Source organism: Dermacentor albipictus, chromosome 1 (genome assembly GCF_038994185.2).
Source record: "Dermacentor albipictus isolate Rhodes 1998 colony chromosome 1, USDA_Dalb.pri_finalv2, whole genome shotgun sequence".
NCBI classification, from domain to species: domain Eukaryota; kingdom Metazoa; phylum Arthropoda; class Arachnida; order Ixodida; family Ixodidae; genus Dermacentor; species Dermacentor albipictus.
This window is the reverse complement of record NC_091821.1, coordinates 108,587,756-108,610,770: the sequence shown is the minus strand read 5'-3', so window position 1 is coordinate 108,610,770 and position 23,015 is coordinate 108,587,756. Positions and strand designations below refer to the sequence as shown.

At 45.2% G+C, this 23,015-nt stretch overlaps 1 protein-coding gene across 1 annotated transcript in view; it reads left to right on the top strand.

Moving 5' to 3' along the window:
* LOC135907702 (S-adenosylmethionine synthase-like) overlaps positions 1 to 16,584 on the top strand; it is a 33,704-nt gene extending 17,120 nt beyond the window's left edge. Inside the window, exons 7-9 of the mRNA XM_065439410.1 lie at positions 2,021 to 2,203; positions 11,197 to 11,330; positions 15,736 to 16,584. Of these exons, the coding sequence (XP_065295482.1) occupies positions 2,021 to 2,203; positions 11,197 to 11,330; positions 15,736 to 15,838 (420 nt within the window). The 3' untranslated portion in view covers positions 15,839 to 16,584. The remainder of the gene's footprint in view (positions 1 to 2,020; positions 2,204 to 11,196; positions 11,331 to 15,735) is intronic.
* The last annotated feature ends 6,431 nt before the right edge of the window (positions 16,585 to 23,015 follow it).

Sequence of the window (23,015 nt, the reverse complement as noted above, 5' to 3'; positions counted from 1 at the left end):
TTGCATTGCGATTCTGGACACTGTCTCATTTGACAGTTTCACGAGTGCTGACACTGCTGTACTGACATGCGCAGAACTCAACGACAAGATTATTCGTTAGGTTTCTGCTGCACCGCCGGACAATGACTCCGAGTCGGAAGATGACGTACCATGTGCTACGCTGCCGTCGCATGCGGAGCGTGCACAAGCAGTGACCGTGCAACCCTCTCCGAGATTCAGGCTTATCTGATTGCGCATAAACGGAACAGCGTGCAACAGCGCTTTCACGATTTCTTCAAGCCTACTGCCGAGCCCAAATAAGTGCGTGGAAATAAAGGATTTCATTTTTTTTTTCATAATCTGTTTTTTCGGACACCTGTTTATTCGGACATTTCAGCAGTCCCCATGAGGTCCGAATAAACAGTCTGTGACTGTATAGCAAACACTTTTTTGATGTGGCCATTAATAGATACTTTACAGCCCATTGAATGTAAGCCCACAATGTGTGGCAACCATGTGGCACAGAATGTAGCAAAATAATTAATTTCTGAAATGAAAGGTAAGAAATATGCTTGCTATCTTTCATAGAGTACACATTAGACTTCATTCTGCGTAAAGAATTTCAGTTCTAACTGCTCTAGGTGTTGAGATATTGAGGCCTTAATATTGCATGGAGCCAAAAATTTGTGTTTGGGAAAAAATGCAAAAAAGAAACGGCACAAAATTTAATGAGAATGAACAAATTTTTTGCACATATTTACATGTGCATTGGATTGAATTAAACAAGATGTGGAAAAAGTGCATAACACACACTATTGGCCCGATTCTAACACGCTCCTGTATCAAATGTGTGTCCACTTTCTACGAGTCCAGAGTATGAAAGTAACTTAGAAATGACATTAAAGCTCCTTAACAAAGTAGAAACCCAACGCACACTCGATTTTCTTTAGCAAGAAAAAGAAAAATGGTTAAGGGTTTAATATATGTTGCATAATGGCACAGCTGGTTTCCCAAAGACAGCTTTGCTGCAAGTTTTAGTCAGCTTTGCTGCAGTTTCGTTGTGTTAGGGGACGAAGCATTGAACGCCACAACGCAGTTTTAGTTTCGCATCCAATTGCACTGCCCACGCAGTTCTCAGCCCAATTTTCTTCGGGAAAAAAAATGCATGTTAGAATCGGGTCAATACCATAATTAGACTACCGTTATTGCTTGAAAATTTTGCTGGGGCAGGCTGAAAGTATGAGTTTCCGGTGGGCGATGACATGTGTTCAACGCGTTCACTGTACTCTAAGCTCTATCAGGACATGCTGCCACTAAATGGGTCGCTGTTCAGGTCACCATAGGGGCCAGGTGTGTTCATGCTGACTGGTCAAGTTCGAATTATCCGGTAAAGGTCAATTTTAGGACCGAAATAATGAAACCTTAGACTCGTGGAAATGCATAGGCGCTGGCTGGGACCTTCGGTCTGGATCGAATTGACTAAAAAGCGAAATTAAATAGTCTTCTGTGTTAGCGTGCATACATATTCTTTCTTGGGTCTTTGCAATGCACCCTCGCCAATAATCAAGTGGACACGATGCATCTGATGTGTGCATGTTCATTTAACAGTATTTTTATACTGTGGTAGAAAGGAACACACCTCGTAACAAGAAGGCTCCACACACTTTTCTTGTCTTTCTTTTCTTGTGCATTTTTTGTTTCAGGTGTTAGCACTGGGACTTTCATGGATCCCAGCCTCAGATTTCATATGCATACCGTAAACATGTGTTTGTGATTGTTTTGCTCGTGTCCTTGTGTTATTCACGCTAATCTAAACATTGCTCTACTAATGTGCACAATTGGAGAGACTTCTTGGATTGGATTGGATTGTTGTTTAATTGGAGAGACGAATTTCTAAGCATGTTGCAGTTCTGGTGACTCCATAGATATGCAATGCATTTTAGAATAAATTGCCCTTGCAACTGTTGCACATTGCCTAGCTACAGGATGCAAAATGGTTTATCTTGTGTGTGCCATTTCTTTTTGTCTTGTGAATGCACAGGGAGATGCTGGTCTAACAGGTCGTAAAATCATTGTGGACACCTACGGAGGCTGGGGTGCCCACGGTGGAGGCGCTTTCTCTGGCAAAGATCCCACAAAAGTGGACCGATCTGCTGCCTATGCTGCTCGTTGGGTAGCTAAATCTCTCGTCAAAGGTGGCATTTGCAAGCGATGCCTGGTGCAGGTGCGTGAGCGTTTATGTATGGTAGTGAAGTGTCTTTCCAGGATTCCAGTGGTTTGCTCTCTGCTTACAGCACTGATCTTTTTATGCGAAGCATACTAGCCGCACAACCACGCTCTTCCTTGCTGCGCCGCGCGCGGCCGCGTAGCTACCATATGGCGTCATAACAGCTGCAAAAGCGGAGGCTCAATTTGTGCGCTCGCTTGCGGCCGCATAGCTACATAGCCGGGTCTCAGCTCGTGCGCTCACCTGCACGAGTTGTTTCTTCGTCTAGCCGAACCAAATATAGCCAAGCAACAGCAGTTCACCAGGCTAAACAGTGGTTCAACAACTAAAATAAAGGCTAGTATGCTTCGCATCCTGGGCTTAACCTTAGCTAAGCCACAGCCATTTTTATGTGCACACTACTGCACTAATGGTGGCTTGGTAAACTGTAAGGTAATGCAGTTCTTCTGGGTCAATGTAAAAATAATTTTTTAAAGTTTTACCCCAAAACAAAGCATGTGTGTCCACTAAGCAAATGAAATCCAGTCTTGCCCTTACTCTTGTCAACTATCATTCAAGGAATTTTGCAATTTAGTTCTTTTGCTATGCAAGGTGAGTGGGTATACCCATTGATGGGGGTGACATTTTGCTGTGGTCTGCAGGGAGCTCTATTCTTCAGGGAATATTATTCCAATGCTCATATAGTCGAGTCCCGCTTCAATGAAATTCATGGTGCGCAAAAAAAATTTTCTTGATGCAAAGATTTCGTTGTGAAATTTACAAGTCTGGCTAATCTGAACTGGCAGACCACAGAAACTTATTTCCAAAACCCAAGCAGTCTCGACTGCTTCCTCTTACTTCCCAGGAGCATCATGATGCAATTTTCATATTCAGCAATTAGTTGCACGGCGACTTGATTATGGGCATCCAGTACGCGTGCTGTGGCCGGTGGAGGCTGCAGGTCTGGCACTTAGTCTTCGTCTGACTGCCCCTCGTAACGGCTGCTTTTTATGTCCTCATCACTCAGTTCCTCATGGGCGATCACACCAATGTCAGTGTCAATGAAATCTTCCAGCTCGACAGCGGATGGCAGATTTTCGCCATATGGAAAAGCCACCCAGGACGCAGTTGCCTCTGCCAGCGGATGCACTGCTTCAGTGCAGTTGGGCAGGATCCTCAGCAGGGTCGGTTGATGACTGGATGTCTGGTTGCAACCCATGCAGCAGTCATCATCTGCAGTGCCGTGTAGAGGTCCAACTTTGTGTCTTGACCGGTCTCCGTGCTCAGTAGGAGATGCTACATCACTTCCTGGTGATAGGTGCACCTCAGGCTTCTTCTTATGCCTTGGTCAAGTGGCTGGATTATAGAAGTGCAGTTGGGCGGACAGTACTTGAGCTCCACATTTGTTAGTTGCACATCTGAGGTATGATGAGCGGAGCAGTTGTCCAGCAACAAGCACACCCGCTGGCCCTGCTGCCTCATGTGGCTGTTGAATGCAACAACTTATTCCGAGAAAATAGCCCGCGTCATTCAAGATCAGCTGTTGGCCACGTATTTTATGGGAAGGCTCCTTGAAGCAATGGGGCCTTCCACTCTTCCCGATAACTAGTGGTGGCCACTTGTCGTATCCGTCTGCATTACACACATTTGCAGAGTCGCATGCGTATTACTGTGTATGCCACTGTGGCAACTCTGACCTTTCTTGAGGGTTTTTTGATCGCAGCATCTTGTAAAAAAGAAACAAAAAAAAGGCCTGTTTGATCAGTGTTGTAGATTTCGCATGTGGCATAATCCTTCAACGATGACACATTTGTTGGCATCCAGGCAGATGCACTGCCCATGTTTGCCGATGACGGCTCACCACAAACCGCCTTGCTGACAGCGTCAGGGCGGGCTTTCAATCTGCTGAGCCAGCTGTGTTTGCCTTAAAGCCGTTGATTCCTAGCAGGCAAGTGTAATTTTTAGGGCCTTCTGCTGTATGGCGGTTCCACTGATTGGTATCTTTTGTGCCCTCATCTCCACAAGCCACGTGTACGTAGCCTTTTCGAGCTCTTCGTGCACTGAAGGTGTCGGCTTCTTCCACTTCACTGATGTGCCCAATGCAAGTGCTTTCTCTATTGCTTCTTTAAACGTGAGGATGGTGGACAGCAAGCTGGGGGTAATTCCAAATTTTTTGGCAGCATCACCTTTCTTCTGTCCACCTGAGACTTTGCCCAGGATGCAAGCTTTATTCTCTAAGGATAAAAACTATCGCTTTTTGCATGGTGGCAATATGTAAAAAAGCACGCTAAAACACAGAAAGGCTTCTCTGAGTGAACCAAGCAGGGCCACACGTCCACAACATGAACTGTGCAGTTTCGTTAACACCTATGCTAACACTAGCTGCACACCGACATTTTCATGCCAACCGCAAAGAAAGGCCAGGCTCATCGCTGTTACCATCCTACAATGGCGGCCGCCGTGCTCTGTCACCAGTAGCAGTTTCTGGTGGTGCCAACGCGATTTAAACCTTGTATAAATATTTTTATGTGCCAAAATGCGCCAAAGTGTTCAAAAGTGTTTTCTGGAAGGCAGATTAAATTTTTGAGCCTGAAATTGCTTCATCAAATTTCGTTGAAGCAGAACAGCACAAGAAAAAGTGTTCGTTGGGATGAGAATATATATGCATTGACTTCTATAGACCACTGATGGGGAACTGAGAATCATTGATTAGACCGGAAATTTCGTTGAAGAGGCATTCATTGTAGTGGGGTTCGACTGCAGTAGCTTAATTTTTGGAACTGGAGCCTGCAGATGAATCTTATTATACTACCGCCGCACCGCAGAAATCTGTTTCGAGCGGCGGCGGCGGCACCAGCGGCATAGATACCTGCATTGGGCATTATAGTAGCCACTTTGTAGTTTTACCCATATAAAACAGAAATGCCTCTTGTGCCAGGTGGTCAAAATTAAGGGCAGAATCTTCTCGGAACAACTTTTTTTTTTTTTAATTTTTGTACTATATGTTTCAAGATCCAGCTGATTAACCCTTTGAGGGTCAAATTATTTTGTAAAAGCTTTTCCAGGTGGTCAAATGGCGTTATTATGGATCTTGAATGTACAAAATGTATAAAGTCGGGAATAAATAGCAAAAAAAAATTAGGAACAGTATTTTGGTGTCGGCATCACTCAGAACTGCAAAATGTTCAATAGTATTTCAGAGTGTGGTACTCCTTTAAACACGGGTCTTCGCACAGTGCCTTATCGCAGTCTGCACATCTAAAATGCGTGTCTTTTCTCCTCTTGGAGCGATGAGTTGTGTTGGTGCACACATGACATCTTCTCTGCGTGCGGCTGCCTTGGACAGAGGTCTGAGGCACCCTCTCGCATAAGCGCGTTGCCGCAGAGAGCGAGAATACCTCGTGAGCGGTGGTGAGGAGCTAAGAGCAGCGCCAGTCAATATAGAAATCAACTTCCACCGCCCTGCAAGAGAGTGCCGACAAAGAGAAAAATGATGTTTCGGGCGCCTCTGTTGCGATCATCAGATGTATGCGTTAAGAGACAAAGCCGGCAATATCATTACTAATATGGATGAGATAGTTCAAGTGGCTGAGGAGTTCTATAGAGATTTATACAGTACCAGTGGCACCCACGACGACAATGGAAGAGAAAATAGTCTAGAGGAATTCGAAATCCCAAAGGTAATGCCGGAAGAAGTAAAGAAAGCCTTGGGAGATATGGAAAGGGGGAAGGCAGCTGGGGAGGATCAGGTAACAGCAGATTTGTTGAAGGATGGTGGTCAGTGGTAGAGAAACTGGCCACCCTGTATACGTAATGCCTCATGACCTCGAGCGTACCAGAATCTTGGAAGAACGCCAACATAATCCTAATCCATAAAAAAGGGGACGCCAAAGACTTGAAAAATTATAGACCGATCAGCTTACTGTCCGTTGCCTACAAACTATTTACTAAAGGTAATTGCAAATAGAATCGGGAACACCTTAGACTTCTGTCAAGCAAAGGACCAGGCAGGATTCTGTAAAGGCTACTCAACAATAGATCATATTCACACTATCAATCAGGTGATAGAGAAATGTGCGGAATATAACCAACCCTTATATATAGCTTTCATTGATTACAAGAAAGCATTTGATTCTGTCGAAACCTCAGCAGTCATGGAGGCATTACGGAATCAGGGTGTAGACGAGCCGTATGTAAAAATACTGAAAGATATCTATAGCAGCTCCACAGCCACCATAGTACTCCATAAACAAAGCAACAAAATCCCAATAAGGAAAGGCATCAGACAGGGAGATACGATCTCGCCTATGCTATTCACAGCGTGTTTACAGGAGGTATTCAGAGACCTGGATTGGGAAGAAATGGGGATAAAAGTTAATGGAGAATACCTTAGTAACTTGCGATTCGCTGATGATATTGCCTTGCTTAGTAACTCAGGGGACCAACTGCAATGCATGCTCACTGACCTGGAGAGGCAAAGCAGAAGAGTGGGTCTAAAAATTAATCTGCAGAAAACTAAAGTAATGTTGAACAGTCTCGGAAGAAAACAGCAATTTACAATAGGCAGCGAGGCCCTGGAAGTATTAAGGGAATACATCTACTTAGGGCAGGTAGTGACGGCGGATCCAGATCATGAGACGGAAATAATCAGAATAAGAATGGGCTGGGGTGCGTTTGGCAGGCATTCTCAGATCATGAACAGCAGGTTGCCATTATCCCTCAAGAGAAAAGTGTATAATAGCTGTGTCTTACCAGTACTCACCTAAGGGGCAGAAACCTGGAGGCTTACGAAAAGGGTTCTACTCAAATTGAGGACAACGCAACGAGCTATGGAAAGAAGAATGATAGGTGTAACGTTAAGGGATAAGAAAAGAGCAGATTGGGTGAGGGAACAAACGCGAGTTAATGACATCTTAGTTGACATCAAGAAAAAGAAATGGGCATGGGCAGGACATGTAATGAGGAGGGAGGATAACTGATGGTCATTAAGGGTTACGGACTGGATCCCAAGGGAAGGGAAGCGTAGCAGGGGGCGGCAGAAAGTTAGGTGGGCGGATGAGATTAAGAAGTTTGCAGGGACGACATGGCCACAGTTAGTACATGACCGGGGTTGTTGAAGTATGGGAGAGGCCTTTGCCTTGCAGTGGGCGTAACCAGGCTGATGATGATGATGTTGCGATCATGCGGTGAAAGCGAAACCGCAAAAGGCGTATTGCCGCAGTCTGCGTGACGCGCTGAAAATCAGTTCTGTTTATCTCCGCAAGAAGGTAGCACAAATTTCAAACGCTTTTTGTTAGTCCTAAGAGGTGGCAGCACCTCCTAGTGAGCACGCATCATCATTATGGCGCGAAATTTCAAAAGGAGGGTCGAAACCGTATCCGTATGGCAAAAAACCTTGCGGGACAAAAAACCCCCGCCATACATATACGGCAAAAACCTTCAAAGGGGTAAAAGGCTTTTTATGCAGATTTCAATATGTCATTAGTTTCTGTAAAGCTGTTATTAAGTTGTGTGGTGCACATTGGCAAAGTATAATCATATTTGTGGGCACTTCTTTATATATGAAATTTTTACAAAAAGCATCATGCTGTAGGTTAACTCTTCTTAGATCGCGATGTGTCGATATCAGATAAACAGTGTGTACAATTACTGGAACTGTGCAAAAAAATTGGGACACACCAAGTAATTTTTCACAATTCCCTAAAATATAACATTGTGTTTTGCAACTACTGCTGAGCGATATGGCAATTTCAAGTATATACGTACAGTCGAACCTCGATATATCGGAACAGTGCGGTGATTGCGAAATTTTTCGAGATAGCCAGAATTCGATATATATGACATGACGTAAGAAACGCGTAAAAAACTTATGCAAATCAATCAATGAACCAAGGGCGTGATTGGGGATCGTTGTTCGGAGCTTGCGTTTGATGCGCCGCACGCGATTGGCCTAGACTAGGTGGACGAAGTCAGCGCAGCCTAGGCCAATTGCACACGGTGCAACCGAATGCGCGCTCCGAACAACGATCCCCCATCGCGTCCCAATCGTGGCGCAGTAAATACTAACTTGAAGCTCCACACAAAGTCTTTACTTATTTGGCTGAAAGTATTGCAGCAATGTAGCCTGCTTCTTATTGGCATCCGCGTGCTTAGACACGTAGTCCTCAACATAGTCTAAATGATCCACAAGTGACAGGCCGGTGCCCTCTATTGCACCGCAGTAGTGGCGTAGAAGGGCCTAGGCAGCTAGAGCCTCGGTTCAAGTAGTGAGCAAGGCAACATCAGCGCTTGTGGGATCAACCCCAGCAGAGTCTTCATTTGGCCGCTGCTTCTGGTGCAATCTCCACGTCCATCAATCGAAGTATATTAAAACACTGTCAATAACAAAGTATTCAGTCTGGGCCGAGCCCAGTGAGCGCGTGCTGTCGCGTGCCTTTGCAGATGCAAAACGACCAGTTCTCGTGAGGCGTGGCAGGCGCAGAGCGCGGCACCGAGGAGTCAGTGCGACAAATGAAATGCGTCGTTGACATTGTCAGAACTAGCCAAGCCGCTGCGTGTGTATGCCGCTACGTTCAAATGGTGCCCTCAGCGCTGTCGATGTGTGTAGCTATAGTGCACAGCAGTCGGGGACACCCATCGCCCCACCACTATCTTCACGGGTGTTGCGGGAAAGCTCGCCTCCTGTCAACAGAGTGCACGTGGTCTGAGGTGGCAGAGTTCGATATATCCATTTTACGACCAACCGCGTTCAAAATAAAAAATTCGAAATGCATGCAATTTTCCAATAGATATAGAAAGTGTTCGATATACGCAATGATTCGATATACCTATGTTCGATATATTGAGGTTTAACTGTATTAGCATTGTACATAATTTCAAGTATGTAAGCCAAATTTGTTAATCTACACATATAGTATAGTACAACAATATTTTTGTGTGATTTTGGAAAAAATTGTTGACGTGTTCCCTTTTTCATTTTTTAAAATGCGTAATCATTTCTATGCCTACCCAACAAGGAAACCCATCCATCATGTAAGACTATTGCTTTCAAGATATGGCCTGCAGCAGCGAACGAGTTCACTTTCATGCAGCCTCTCGCTTAACGCAAACTAAGCGGTGGAAACACAGCACACACGAAGCTATCGGCACTCGACTCACTGTGTCCCCATCTGGGATTTCTTTCAAGATAGGGCCTGTGCATCTCGCTTCAATGTGAACTAAGTGGCGAGAACACAGGTCCCGCACCATGTGAATCCGTCACCGGAGTACGGTTGTTCATTGTTGGCAATAGTTCAGTGCGGTTGGATAAAGTGCTAAAAAGCAATAACAGCTTATAATGATCAAAACGTTGTCAGTGCACCAGTGGTGCCACCACCTGCAGTAATTTGCTTGTTTCATCAATTCACTTTGCGCCCCCATTTGCAGCTGTTCATGTTGCCGCAGTGTTGTCGTTTATACTGGTCAAATGAAGTTTCATAACATTGATAATCGCGCCGGGCTGCGTGAAGATGTTAGGTGGCACAATGCTTGCGCAAACTTTGGCAACTCCCAGAGGAGCTTGATTGAATTTCTTTTTTTCATATTTCCAGTTAATTGTATGCACTGTTTGGATAGATATTGGCCCCTTGTGGTCGACAAAGAGCTAAATAAGGTGCAGCGCAATGCTTCTTTCTTTCTTTCTTTCTTTCTTTTTTTTTTTTTTTTTGACGATACACAATTAAAGCACCCAGAAATTACTATACTTTGCTGTTGTGCACGAGATAACTCAAGAACTGTAGCAGAAACACAAAAACCATTGAAATTTTTGAAAAGCTAAGCTTGGGGGAATTTTCAAATCTCTAGTACAAATATTAGCATTTTTCGAAAAGCATCTCCCCTTAAACTAGTCTTCCCCCCTTGATTTTGATATCTCATTGCTCCTGTGTTGCTTTGGAGCTATAAATCCCATCATTCACTTGTGTAGTGTAGTCACAGTAGTGTGTGTTGCACTGACAAGGCTACCAATACAATAGTACTCCATTTTATGCCTGCCAGATTAAGTGTAATGACATTTATATGTACTGGGAATTTTTCTTAACATTTCAAGTTTTCGTGCTGTTCCTGTGCAGTGAGAAGTTACTTGCAAAAGTTCTGTACACTGCCTGCTGTGGTGGCTTGTGTGTAAACATAGCCTGGTGTCATGGACTGTCCTTCAAGATGTGTAGAATGATGGTGCTGTGTACAGTTGCCATAAGATCTCCTCAAGCAGTGGAAATGCAAGGCACATTCACACATCACAATCCAAGCACAGTCTGTCTACATTATTTTGCTTTTCCTGACATCTGAGTAAGAAGCTTTGATTTGGGTCACAAAAGGTTTCACAGCTGACTATAGCATCTTTCAGTATCCCAAAAGTTTCAGCTGTCTGTGCTTGGAACTACCAAAGCACTTTGAAAATTCTTTAATGCCCTAAGCATCTGCTCACTGTTGGAGTCTGCGTTTCGAGGCTGCATTCAATCCCGAGGTTTGTGTAGTTGAAGTTGGAAAGAACTGTTACATTTGCTTCCCCTGCTTTGGCCAATCAGTTAGCTTCTTTAGAACAATCTTCACGGGGATCTGAATTGGTGTACATTCCATCATGGTCAAGTAGAGCATTTGTCACCCTAACAGATGGATTAGTTGTTGCAAGATTTACTGTATGGAGTTTGACAACTGTGTACTACATTTTGCTGCAGACGATAATGAGAAGGGCTGCATCAATTTTTAGTCTCATTTTGTAACTGACTTGTATTCAGTTGACTGAGTGAGCCGTGTACACTTTTAATGCTATTTTGTTTCTTGTTATGCGCATGTATAACAAACTTTTTCACTGCTTTGTAGACTTGGGGGCAAGCGACATGACGTTAGCACTAAGGAAGTCATTCTTTATTTTCCTTGAGGAAGCTTTATCAAATGCACAGAACTTTTATTGCCCCACTTATTTCCTGTATGATGCATTCTGAGTAGCGCGCTTCCCGATTCCTTATTTGCAGGTTTCGTATGCTATAGGCATTGCTGAACCACTTTCGATCACTGTGCTACCTTATGGTACCTCCAAGTACGCTCAGAAGGAACTGCTGGAGATAGTGAACAAGAATTTTGACTTGCGGCCTGGTATTATTATTAGGTAAGTTACTATGCCTTTCTATGGCACTTTCCCACTCTTGGCATGCCGAGGGATCAAAGTTGGGGTGTGTTAACGTGTGCATTTATATTAATGGCCGGCGTTACCAGTTCTACATATAAGCTGTAAAAACAAATGTGTGGGAAGATTTGGTATACAGACACCGACCAATAATTCAGACTAGATAAGGGCTGTAGAAGTCCGAATGATGGGGAGTCCGAAATATCAAATTCAACAGAAAATGGATGATTTTATTTGACAAGTGGCCAAAACAGACTTGCATATTCATGGATGACCGCTTTCAGGAATAGCGTCTGGTGCACTTGAATCTAAGGTGGTGGCATTCTTGGAACAGTGCCAGGAACGCTGTCGCTCATGCGTTCAGTGCTAGTCGCAAAATATTGCAAAAGTGAAAGCATTTTTAAAGTTATCGGCCGAGAGTGTAGCCCAAGTTCATCAACATGTTGCTGCATGCGCATAGCTTGCCTGCGACCTGGACAGTCCATATCTCAACCATTGTCATGCTGTTGCTGCAGGTAGATAAAAGTAAAATTAATGTATGCACTGAATCTTCATTCTCTCAGATGTAGGGATTTTGAATAAAAATTAAATGGTCTGTGCTATTTGATTTGCGAATTCACTCATTCGAAGTTGTGGAATAATTATTTCTTCTGCATAATATAATACATGCCAACACTTACTAGAATATCGAGGGAGGCAGAACGGTTGCTGTAAGAAATGTTCCAAATGATTCTTGTGCAGGATAGCTGCAGTTGTTGCGCAGGGGCAGCTGTTCCTTAACGAACACACGAGCCAGATACACTTGATACAATTTTCAGGGGACAATGGAAAGAAAAACCAACAGTGAGGAAGGCCCTAAATTTCCACAGCAATGTCAGAAACAGCTCTGTGCACGTGTGTAATTAAGAGACACCTACTATATTATGTGCCTACTACTACTAATATGCTTCACTGCATGAGATGGCGGTATTGTAGCGAAGCTGACTTCAGGGAGCCATCAAGAACTGCAACTGCATTGTGACAGTCTTATCAGGACTGGTGATCACATACTTCTGGCATTTCGTAGTTTAGAATTTGCCTCTGCACCGCTAAATTTATGTGACCACTGCATTTAAGTAGAACGTAAAATGTAGGAGCATTTCAGAACAGCGGCATATAACACAGGAACATAAGACTGCGAAAATGCAATGTAGCAGCCAGGAAAATGCAAAAGTAAGGAACGTATCAACTGGGTTCCGCTGTAATTCCTGCTCAATAATTTCCAGTCATTCAATAAAAATTGCTTGCTTTTAGGCAGCCTATGGACAGATTTGTTGCATTTTTTTTATTTGGCCAGTCTCGCCATGTTTGCATCCCTTAAAAACAATGTGCAGTTTGTGTATTGCCACACTTCTCTCCTTCAGCAAGTGCAACACTGTACGTTTGATCGTGCTCAATAGAAGTTGCAATACAGCATACACCCATCACTTCTTTCAATAATAAAAATGACGAGCCATTTTTCTTGTAACCAGGGTGCTACCAGTAAACGGAACAATGCCGTATTTACTCGCGTAATGATCGCATCCTGAACTTGCCACAGCGATATGTTGTGTGCCAAGCCTAGCTAATGATGATCACACTTACCATCTGTCGAATGCTACGCAAAAAACCGTTCCAAGACATACCAAACGGTCTGCACGCGCCGAACATTCTTAAGCAGATGCCCCACTTCTTTCTTTTCATCACTTTCCGCAAAAGCTACAACCGAGCTTGCCTTGGCTTTATTATTTGTAGGCTTTATAACAGTTGTGCTCGACAAGAACAAAAAAAGGCGCTTTTCGATTCTCGTCTGCACTCGTGGGCACGCAACAAATCGCGAGCGGCAACGATAGTAGCCACATTTTCACTGATACCGTTAGAAGCGTACCCTATTCATACAACGACGCTTGTAATACGGCTAAGATATTCGCCCATCCATAGCGGAAGCGTGCCGTATTAAGATAGTAGTGAAAACAAATGCGGCAGTTTCTAGCATGCCTGCCATGAGTTTCTGTCACTGGCAGCTAAGCACACCCATCTCCATTTCTCTCCCCACAAAGTGGTCATGGCTACATTATTGCCACAAACTTGCCGATAGTAACGACATTATTCCTTACTGATATGGAAGAAACTGTTTCAATGCGCGTAATGTACTCGCAAGAAGAAAAAAAATGCGTTCAGCTTGCTCCGCCAGCAGCCATTGTCATCCCGCAGCAAACGCAGGATGAAAAAAAGTTTCCTTTTTGCAAGAAGTTTAACCCATGTAATTATCACACCCCTAAATTTGCATTTTTTTTTTGACAAAAAAGTGCAATCATTGTGCGAGTAAATACGGTATTCATCAACATTGTTGTATAGACGCTGCCATACGGGCACTGTATGGAAACATGGCAGCACCTACAAAAAAAAAAGAATGATTCGTGTTGCAGCTCGTATTGAAAGCAATAGCACATCTAGTAACATGCTGTTCCCTTGTTTCAGTACTGTCATTGTCATGTTGCACCAGTTAATCCAAAACAGTGGTTTATCATTTATAAGCTACTCAGATGTCTAAATAGGATAGGTCTCTTGCTTCATCGCGGCCCGCATCTGCACAGACAGAGAGAGTGGAGCTGGCTGATGATTCTGAGCAACAATTCCCAACAGCAGACAAGGTTGCCCAAGACTGAGTCTCTATTTATTACACTAATCAAGAAATGTTGGAGGCATGAGAGGTGCTCACATAAATGTGCAGGCTTCACTTGATTTGGCCAGTCCGATTGGCTTAGCTGGCAACTACTGGATTGACTAGTTTATGGACTAGGCAAGAAGAGTGGTGTCCTTTCACTAGTTTCATTTTTGGGGAGGTTCTGTAAATGCAAAAACCAAAAACCGCTCCTTCTTCTCAGTGGCACCAGAGTTTTCATGCTGCTGTGTAGGCAAAGTCGACATATTGAGCAGCGTGCTGTAGCAGCGTGCTGTATGGGGATTTGCCAGTCTTGCCTGATATCCAGCTACAATGCTTGAATGCACATACAGTTGACTTCCATTAATTAAGCCCTGATGAGTATGACAATGGTTTAATTGTTTAGCAGGTCTTAAACAAAAGGTAGAAAAGACGCCAAAACACCGCCGATTCATTCAGTAGTATTTGCCAGATTCTAACACTTTTACAAACCAACCACACACACACACCCACTGTATGTTTTCAAAGTAGAAAACTAACTCTGTAGAAATGACACCGGAGCTCCGCAAAAATGTGGAAATGTAACACCCACTCGATTTTTTTAGCAAGGGGAAAAGCATGCGTATTAGTACTGTAATCATTCATTGTGAGCTGTCGTTTTCATTTGATTTTGCTATGGCTGGCCAAAAAAATATTTTGGCAAGGGATAACTGGTTCGTGTTCACTGTCCCTTAAGATCTGCCAAGTTGGATGCTCCCTCTAAAGGAGTTGCTATTAGCATGTGCATGCTGACCGGTCAAGTTCGAATTATTTGCTGGAGGCCAATTTTAGGATATAAATAATGAATGCCTGTGCCAACAGAAACGTATGGACTTTGGCCCCGGGACCTTCGGTCGGGATCAAATTACAACCGGAGTATAATCAATGGAAGTCTACCGTATACAGCGGCCTCCCTATCAAAGCTTTTGCACAGCACATGCCTACCAAATTTTGTCGATCCAATGAACTGAACCTCAGCATGGAACTAACTCCACCAATGCATCACCTAACACTGCAGTATTGGAGCCTATCATTCCAGTGCTCGAGTTACCGGTGTTGCTTTCCAAAGTTTTGGTTTTTCAGCTTCGGGCCATTTATTACTGACATTGGATACCATCCAGGATTGCAAAGTACTACATTTTTGGTGTGCTGTCTGCCTTGTGGCAGCTCGTACAAACTCCTAGATACGGAGCTGATACACCACACAACTGAATTTGAACAGTGTTGGTTGCAGTAGTTTACTGAGAGGAACTTGGTCACCACATGCCACCAGGGCAACCTTCGAGATATTTTCCTCTATTTAGGACCTAACAGGCAGATTACCAGTGTGGAAGATAACTGCAAAGCTGGCAGCAGATGCTGTGCTTTTTAACATAATGGACATTGGAATCTTATTTGGCAAAGTATCATTGAGCATATAGGCGTTTATGAGGATGTTTTGCTTTTGTCATAGTTGCTGATTAATCATATCTAGAGATTCAGCTGATACAGCTTGGTGCACATTTAAATTGCTAGCACCCTGCCGCATGTGAATATTCTGCTCCAGTATTCCTGATAGCATTATCTAGCTACTAGGTGTGGTATAGTTGCCATAATGTTTGTCCCTTTGTATTTCCTCAATAAAGTTGTATTGCAGGTGAATTTAATTGTGGCTTTATCTTGCAGGGACCTGCAGTTGAAGAACCCCATCTACCAGAGCACCAGTGCATATGGACATTTTGGTCGCAAAGAATTCCCCTGGGAGATTCCCAAGAAACTGGTTCTTTAACACACGCCATGCCCCGCAAAGTTTTGTGTATACTGTCGAGTGGGCACTGTTGTGTGCCATGTGACTAGGTTTTGCATTCATTTCACCTTGCTAAATGAAAGGAGGTAATTGCCCTGGATAATTAATTCCCCTGCCATTTCTTTCTTCGCCCACATGTGTTAATAGCTGGCAGATTATTGTGTGCAAGTGTGTGTGCGACTACACAAGAACCATCGACGTATCTGTGTTCCAGAAGGTTTAGGGTTGCGATTTCTACCATTCGCTCGAGCCTGTTGTGAAACAGAAACAATTGGATGTAGCATGTTGTTAAACTGTTTTATGCTTTTCAATTTCATTATAATGTTTCTGCAATATCCTATAAAGATCTGTAATATAGCTGTCAACTTGTAGACTCTGTTTTGGAGAAGTCTTTTGTTTTAAGTCATCTTGTATTGTCTGCTTTATATTGTTACTTTCGCTGCTTTTGTCTTTTGTACAATTTTTGGAGCTGCATTTTCCACAGCGATATATGGTGTACATTGTAGTGCTGTTGTCTGCCAGGCACTATTAATGCTTTGTGAGAGACTGGTGACATGGGCATTTTATTAGAGCACTGGAAAAAAAAAGTATACACCTGCATTTATTTCTGATATAACGTGGCAGAGTATAAACTCCTTTATTTGTCATTTCATTGTTCATTTGGCAGAGATTTTCGCACCGTCACATGATGAATTCTGCTGCTAAATAAAGGTCATTTCGGCCTCATCTCTGCAGTGTCAGTCTTTGTAAATGCTTGCTCGTAACGAATCCGTGTAAGTACAATAGTGAGCAAGTTGCTAGCCATAGAGTATGTGCTGTATTGTCTGCTGGGCATTTAATCAACACATTAAATCCCTATTGCTTAGTAATGTGCACACATGTCTAATATGAAGAGGGTTGGAAAAGCACGTGCCACCGATGAATCTTGCCATCTTAACAGACCATATCTGCACATTATTCTAATAGGGACCCAACAGGGTGCCAGACTTATGCTGATCTAAGTGCGCCCAGGCGTCCAACGCATGATTGCTGTTGCAGAGCAGTGTGTGACAACTGCCCAAAACCGTACATTTGATTTACTCGTGTTGCCGCCTAACCGAGGCAGTCTGGAACAGAGGTACTCTTTCAAAATTGTTCTTTACCATTGTGCACATTCTACTCTGCTGTCCTAAGTGATGTATAATAAACTTTGCTAGGAAAAGCTAGGTGTCATGAAATGGAGCTGTATTATCCATGCAGCTGAAGCAATGTTCCTGGGTGAAAGATGGCGACTGTTATGCTGGTATGTCTTGGCAAAGTTCTGCATGCGATTCCAATGAGGGCAACCTATCCTGTGGTGTTGTCTCACTACTTCCAGCCAGCGCACAGGGCTTTCCAATAGGAGAGTGTCGGACTTTTGGATGTGTCCTTCAGCATCGTGCATGCTATGCAGCGTGGCACAAGCAAAATGGGTGTGCACCTTCAGCGCAGAGTGCTGCGGTGATGGCACCAGCCTGCTTAATTAGCACTTGGTTGTCAATGAAAGTGAATGCATAAACTAGAACACAGCGTTTGTGCCTATGTATGCACTAATGCTTGGCACATGTAAACGACTCCATAATCTGGTAATGTAATGAGAAAGAACCATTGAATCTGAGAGATCCTTTTCACTCGCTGTTCTCACTAGATATGAGCTGGCACTCCCTCTGCGCTGAGCCATTTTCTTCAACCCACTGTGTTGCTTTCCTGCCATGGTAACTGCATTATGGTGGGGTTGGAATGGGCAAATGCTCCTGTTAGGTTTAGGTGCACATTAATGACCAAATGGTTGAAATGAATCTAGTGGCCCCCACTATAACCTTTCTCGTAGCATGTGTGTAGCTTTGCGATGTGAAATCCCATAATTCAATTGGTTTTCCTGTCTAACCAAAGTGCACTGTGCATTCATTTGTGTGGTGAAACGGTGCCACTCCCATACAACCACTGTGAAGTCTTTTTTTCTTTTTTTCGGTAAATCCTTTAAAATTGTGAGCTTATGTATGCCATTAAAATGTCCTTAATCAAATGCCGTGTGTGGGAGGTATTTGAGGGTATATTTAAGAGTTGGTGAATCGCAACTAAATTCGTCTTTGATAACGGCTGCATGCTCTAGTAGGATAGTGCATGTTCATTTTGGGCAGTGGTCCCACGGTGGCAGCCTTTACACTTTGTTAGCATTGTGTGGCTGTTTGTTATCGGTGATGCCGCATTGCAAGCTTATAGTGGAAACTGTAGTCTGGTACAACTCGAGGCAGATGCACACGAGCATCTACCAATGGGCGCGCACTCTAGACGTCATGAGCCGTACGGCTGGTGTCCCCGCCGACGGAGAATATGGTTCCCCGCGCTTCGAACTGAGTGACACTTTTGAGCGGGACTATTTCTTAAGTTGCGGAGGCAACTAGCTGGCATAGTTCGGTTATCTGGGCAGGACCTCTCCTGCCTTCTTGGGTTGACCTTTTCATAGGGCGAAGAGGCAAGGGCACGTGGGGCGCGCGGCGAGCATTTCCTCCACTCTGGCTTGTGCGATGCGGCGCTGCTTGAAAGTATTGGTGTCGCGTGCTGCGGGACGATTTCGAGATGCTTTAGATCTTTACGCATGTCCGTTCATATAAGGTCGTCGGGGAAGCCTTTCGGTGCATCGGTAACTACAGTACGCGGAAATATAACTTGGGGGCGCAAACATGTGACGCGCATTATCAGCCGCGATGTGTTTGTGTTGTGAACTATTTTGCGTATATCGGTTTTATTTCAAGGAAGAGAGCCGGTTTCTGTATTACCAGGATGAAATGGTAAATCTGCTCACTATAGGATTGCTAGGCGTAGGGACTAAAACAAGAGCGCATGCTCGTGTACGGCGAACCTAAGGCAACCACGAAACATCTAAGAGGCAGGCGCTATCAAATAATTGATATGCCGGCATCGTTCTCACGCATATTTTTTTCAAGTTTAGTAGGCTTGAAATCACTACATATCTACGCTAGCCTTCCTGCACGAGGCCGATGGCGCTGCTCAACACGGCGATCACTGCGGTTGGTGAACCAGCATGATACATATATAAGCCATGTGCGTCGGCATTGCCTTTTTGCCCTGTGAAGCCATAATATATAAGAGGGATCGCATACTAAGAAAGCGATGACTATTTTTGAGGACAAAATTTTCCTGATACGTGTGAGTGCGTCGTAGAGAACGGAACGAACACAACCGAAAAAAAAAAAAAATCGGTTATCATCGATGGTCCTACGGGGAAGCAAGTTGTTAGCTCCATTTGTGCCTATCGAGCTGGCAGACAGAATGCGTGGCCGGCAAGACGAAGAAGCCGTGTTCGAGGTGAGTTTGTTGCTATTTTGTTTCGACGGTAGCATATTAAATTTTTGTAGTCGCAGGGGGATACGTTTGGAAGTGAGGTGTCTTCTCGGAGGACTTTAGCGGCAAAGCATTACATCATGCCGATGCATGATGCCGTTGCATGATGCAGTGTCGTTGAGCAAGGTCAGCATACCGCACACTTCAGGATGAATGAATGAACTTTATTTTGAGATTCGCGGGAACGGAAACAGATTATAAATTCGACTGCGTGCCGATGCGAGGTTACTGCTTTTTTTTCTTTTTTTTTCTTTTTGCGGCGGTAGCTTAAATTCTGATGGTCGCAGGGGGATACGTAAATTTGGACGTGAGGCGTTTTCTCGGTTGACTTTAATGGCAAAGCATTACGTCGTGCCGATGCATTGTTCATTAGTGTCGTTGAGCATACCACACAATTCAGGGGACTCGCGGGAACGGAAACAGTTTATGAATTCAACTGCCGTGCCGATGCATTATATAGTTCTTAATGTTACTGAGCATACAACACACTTGGAGATTCGTGAGAATGGAATTAACATGTTGTACTCTGTATGTGAAAGTACTAAAACTTGCGTCGCCATGCAATCTGAGCCGTAGATCGTTGTGAGAGCTGTAACAGCCACACTGGTTAAACACTACGCCCTCGTGCTGATGAATACGGAACATATGTATGCTAAAGAACAATGGTCGTCATGCAATTTCATAGCAGTAGACTATTGTGAAAGCTGTACAGTAACACTGGCTACGTGCTGCAGATTCGTAGCGATTCTGAGGTGCTTGTGCGCAAGGGTAATTAATGAAGGCTGTTACGATGTCTAGCTCATACGGGGCGCTCCATGTGGGCGAAACATGGGCTCAAATCGCTACAACCGCGTGCGAAATAGCTCTGAAGGTCTGCCAGTACACTTGTTCAGTGTCTCTGTGCTTGTACTGCGACAGGAGACGTGACGGCAAATGCGCACGTATACCACACAGTATCCTTTGACAGTGGCCGCTTTCCACTCTTGGTATACTTCGCCGCAATACACTGCGCATGTTTGATTGCGCGACACTGATGCCTTGCGGCGAAGGAAGTAGCGTCTGTCTTGCGACGGTATCAGTATTTCTAGTAGACGAGGATCGTCTACGGTGACGGTGGACACTACGCCGTCGCACTTTGGCGGCGGCCTCTCTATGAGTTGAGTTGTCTCTCACCATTTGTTTTAGGGAAAGTAAACATTTCTGCAGTAGAGATTAGTAATAGCGTCCTCGATCACCCGCACCCGCGCGCCTTGGTGCGCACTTTCATCCTCGATCAACCGCACCGGTGCACACCGACTATTCTCGATCACCGGAAGCGCACCCTGTTGGAGCGGTTTTCCATTGCCCCGTCTCGCACCGAGAAAATCGGCGGTGCGCCGGGGTGCAATCCCAGCAAGCACTGCGGGACCCGCGCGCGCACTGCCGACTGCAGAACCGCCGATGCTCTGGCCCGATAGCTGCGGTTGCAACGGAGTTGACGGAGTTAGCCAGTGGAGATGTCGGCAATGAGAAAGGAAGCGCTGCTAATTTCCGCAATCGATGAGCTTTTTTCAAGTTCGTCTGACAGCGAAGACGGCATGCTGATCGACCTCGTCCAAAAACAATGTGGTGAAAGCGGCCGAAAGTGGATAGGTTCGTTGAAAGGGTTGTCAGGAACGGGTTGTCAGGATTAATTATAAAATCCATTGGTGTTTGCTTGCAACCAGGTATGTCGGAGCACGCAGTTTGACCAGGTTCGAGCGCTTGCCGCAGATGCTCAGCACCTGCAAACAACAAAATGTGCGCGCGCGCGTGTTCGCGCAAGTCTTGCGCGCCAGGGGCAAAGTAGCGCTGCATGCAAGCACACTGCAAGGGGTGCAGTTTTGTCCTCGATGTTGACCCTCCGCAGTGCGCCACCACGGCGATGCAAAGCGCACCATTCTGGTTTCGGGGCAACCCCGGGGCAAGGTGATCGAGGACGCTATAAGAGGTGAGTGGAAGATTGGTGGAAGAATAATAGAGAAACGACAAGCAACGGAGGCGTACCAAAACAAAGGTCACAATAGGGGTTCAGAAAATTTGGTTATGGGAATTCATCGGGGTGTTTTAGAGCGCAGCTCTTTGGCGTCCGTTCCTGGGTTTCGCGTCGTCGTCGGCGTTGTCGTCGGCCTCGTAACCAGCTCCGCCCCCCTTTCATCCCCCCAGCGCTAGCAGCGACCGACTGATACCGCTGGATGCCGCTGACGCCGCTAGAGAGTCAAGATAACGTGACTGCATAGAACACCGTCGCCGCCATGCAGAAAGAGGAGGAAAGGGTCCCCCCCCCCCTGTTCTTGTGTGGCGGATAGGGTGCTCTTCAGTTGCCGACGCGCCGGTTATTTCACGTAGGCCCCGGCACGTCGACGAATACGTGACCACCTTCCCACGGCTAGACCTGGTTCTTAGCGCTGCGGAAGCGAGGGTATCATATTGTTTGTGTCGGCATCGGCGGCGTTGTCCCTGAAACCAACTCCGCAGCTGGGGTTGACTCACTATCGGCGTCAGCGGCATCAGTCAGTCGCTGCTATCTCTTCCCTCCTCCCTTTATCGTGTTGTCCGCTTGTTGCGCGCGCTTCTGCCCCCATCGTTTGCCGCTGGGTGTACACGCCGCCCCCCTCCCCCCTCTTCCTGCGAGTCTCCGGTTGTCAAAGCGCCGGCTCGAACTTAATTCCTTTCTTCGCTCCTCCTCCAATGCAACCCCTGTGCGGTGGCAATCAGAGAGCCAGATCGGTGGCGGCGGATCTGTATATGTGCACCGCCCGAGCCGAAATTGCCGCTGCCGTTCGCCCTGTGCGGTGGCAATCAGAGAGCCAGATCGGTGGCGGCGGATCTGTATATGTGCACTGCCCGAGCCGAAATTGCCGCTGCCGTTCGCCACTGCGAAATTATCTGCCAGTTCTTTCTGAGCCATGAGCGAGACGACCGGCTACGCTCAAATTTCGCATTAGGAAGTAACGTAATCGTCGGTAATTTTTTTTTTCTCTTTCCTTTTTTCTTTCTTAGCATAGGTAGCAGATTAGGCAATATAATAACAAGATGTTGGTGGCGCAACTCACCACCCCGTTCTATATGGTGCCTCGATCCACGCGGGAGGGAGACGGCGGGAAGCGGCGCTGACATCGAGGCACCCTACCCTGTTCCAAAGCGGACGCTCATAGCATCCATCCATCAATTCCTTCCATGCTCGCGTGCGCCGCCGGGCATAGAGTTTCTCACTATAACACCTATAGGGTAATCTGGCGCCACCGTCTATGGGAGTTTCTTGAGGGGCACCGTGCCGTCATGGGAATGGTGGTATATGTGTCTGCGGGGCTCGTGTTGGCTGGTGTTGTAAGAGGCTTCGTCTAAAACGTGGATATGGCTACGCAAATAACGCGTTCTCAAAGTAAAATCTTCATAAAATGTTTCCATTCACGCATATTACATCTTTACTCGCCCACGATGCATGACCAAGCGAAGAAAAGCAAGAACCGACGACCAACTGTTTCAAAGCGAGCGCGAACCTTGTCTGTCCTCCAACTTTAGCGGCCCGCTGATACTTTTTACGTAACATGTAGTCGTACACACAATAACAAGTTCTCATAATTAAACAAAACATGTTTTCGCGTAATAATGAAGCTAAAACAACTTTTCACGTGCTGTTCTAGTATAAAATGAATCATTGTGACAGACGGAACGGTACTTGCCAAGCGCGTCTTCAAGGCGCCCTGTCTCTACGAGAACGATGCCAATCCGAATCCACAATATACCGGCATTC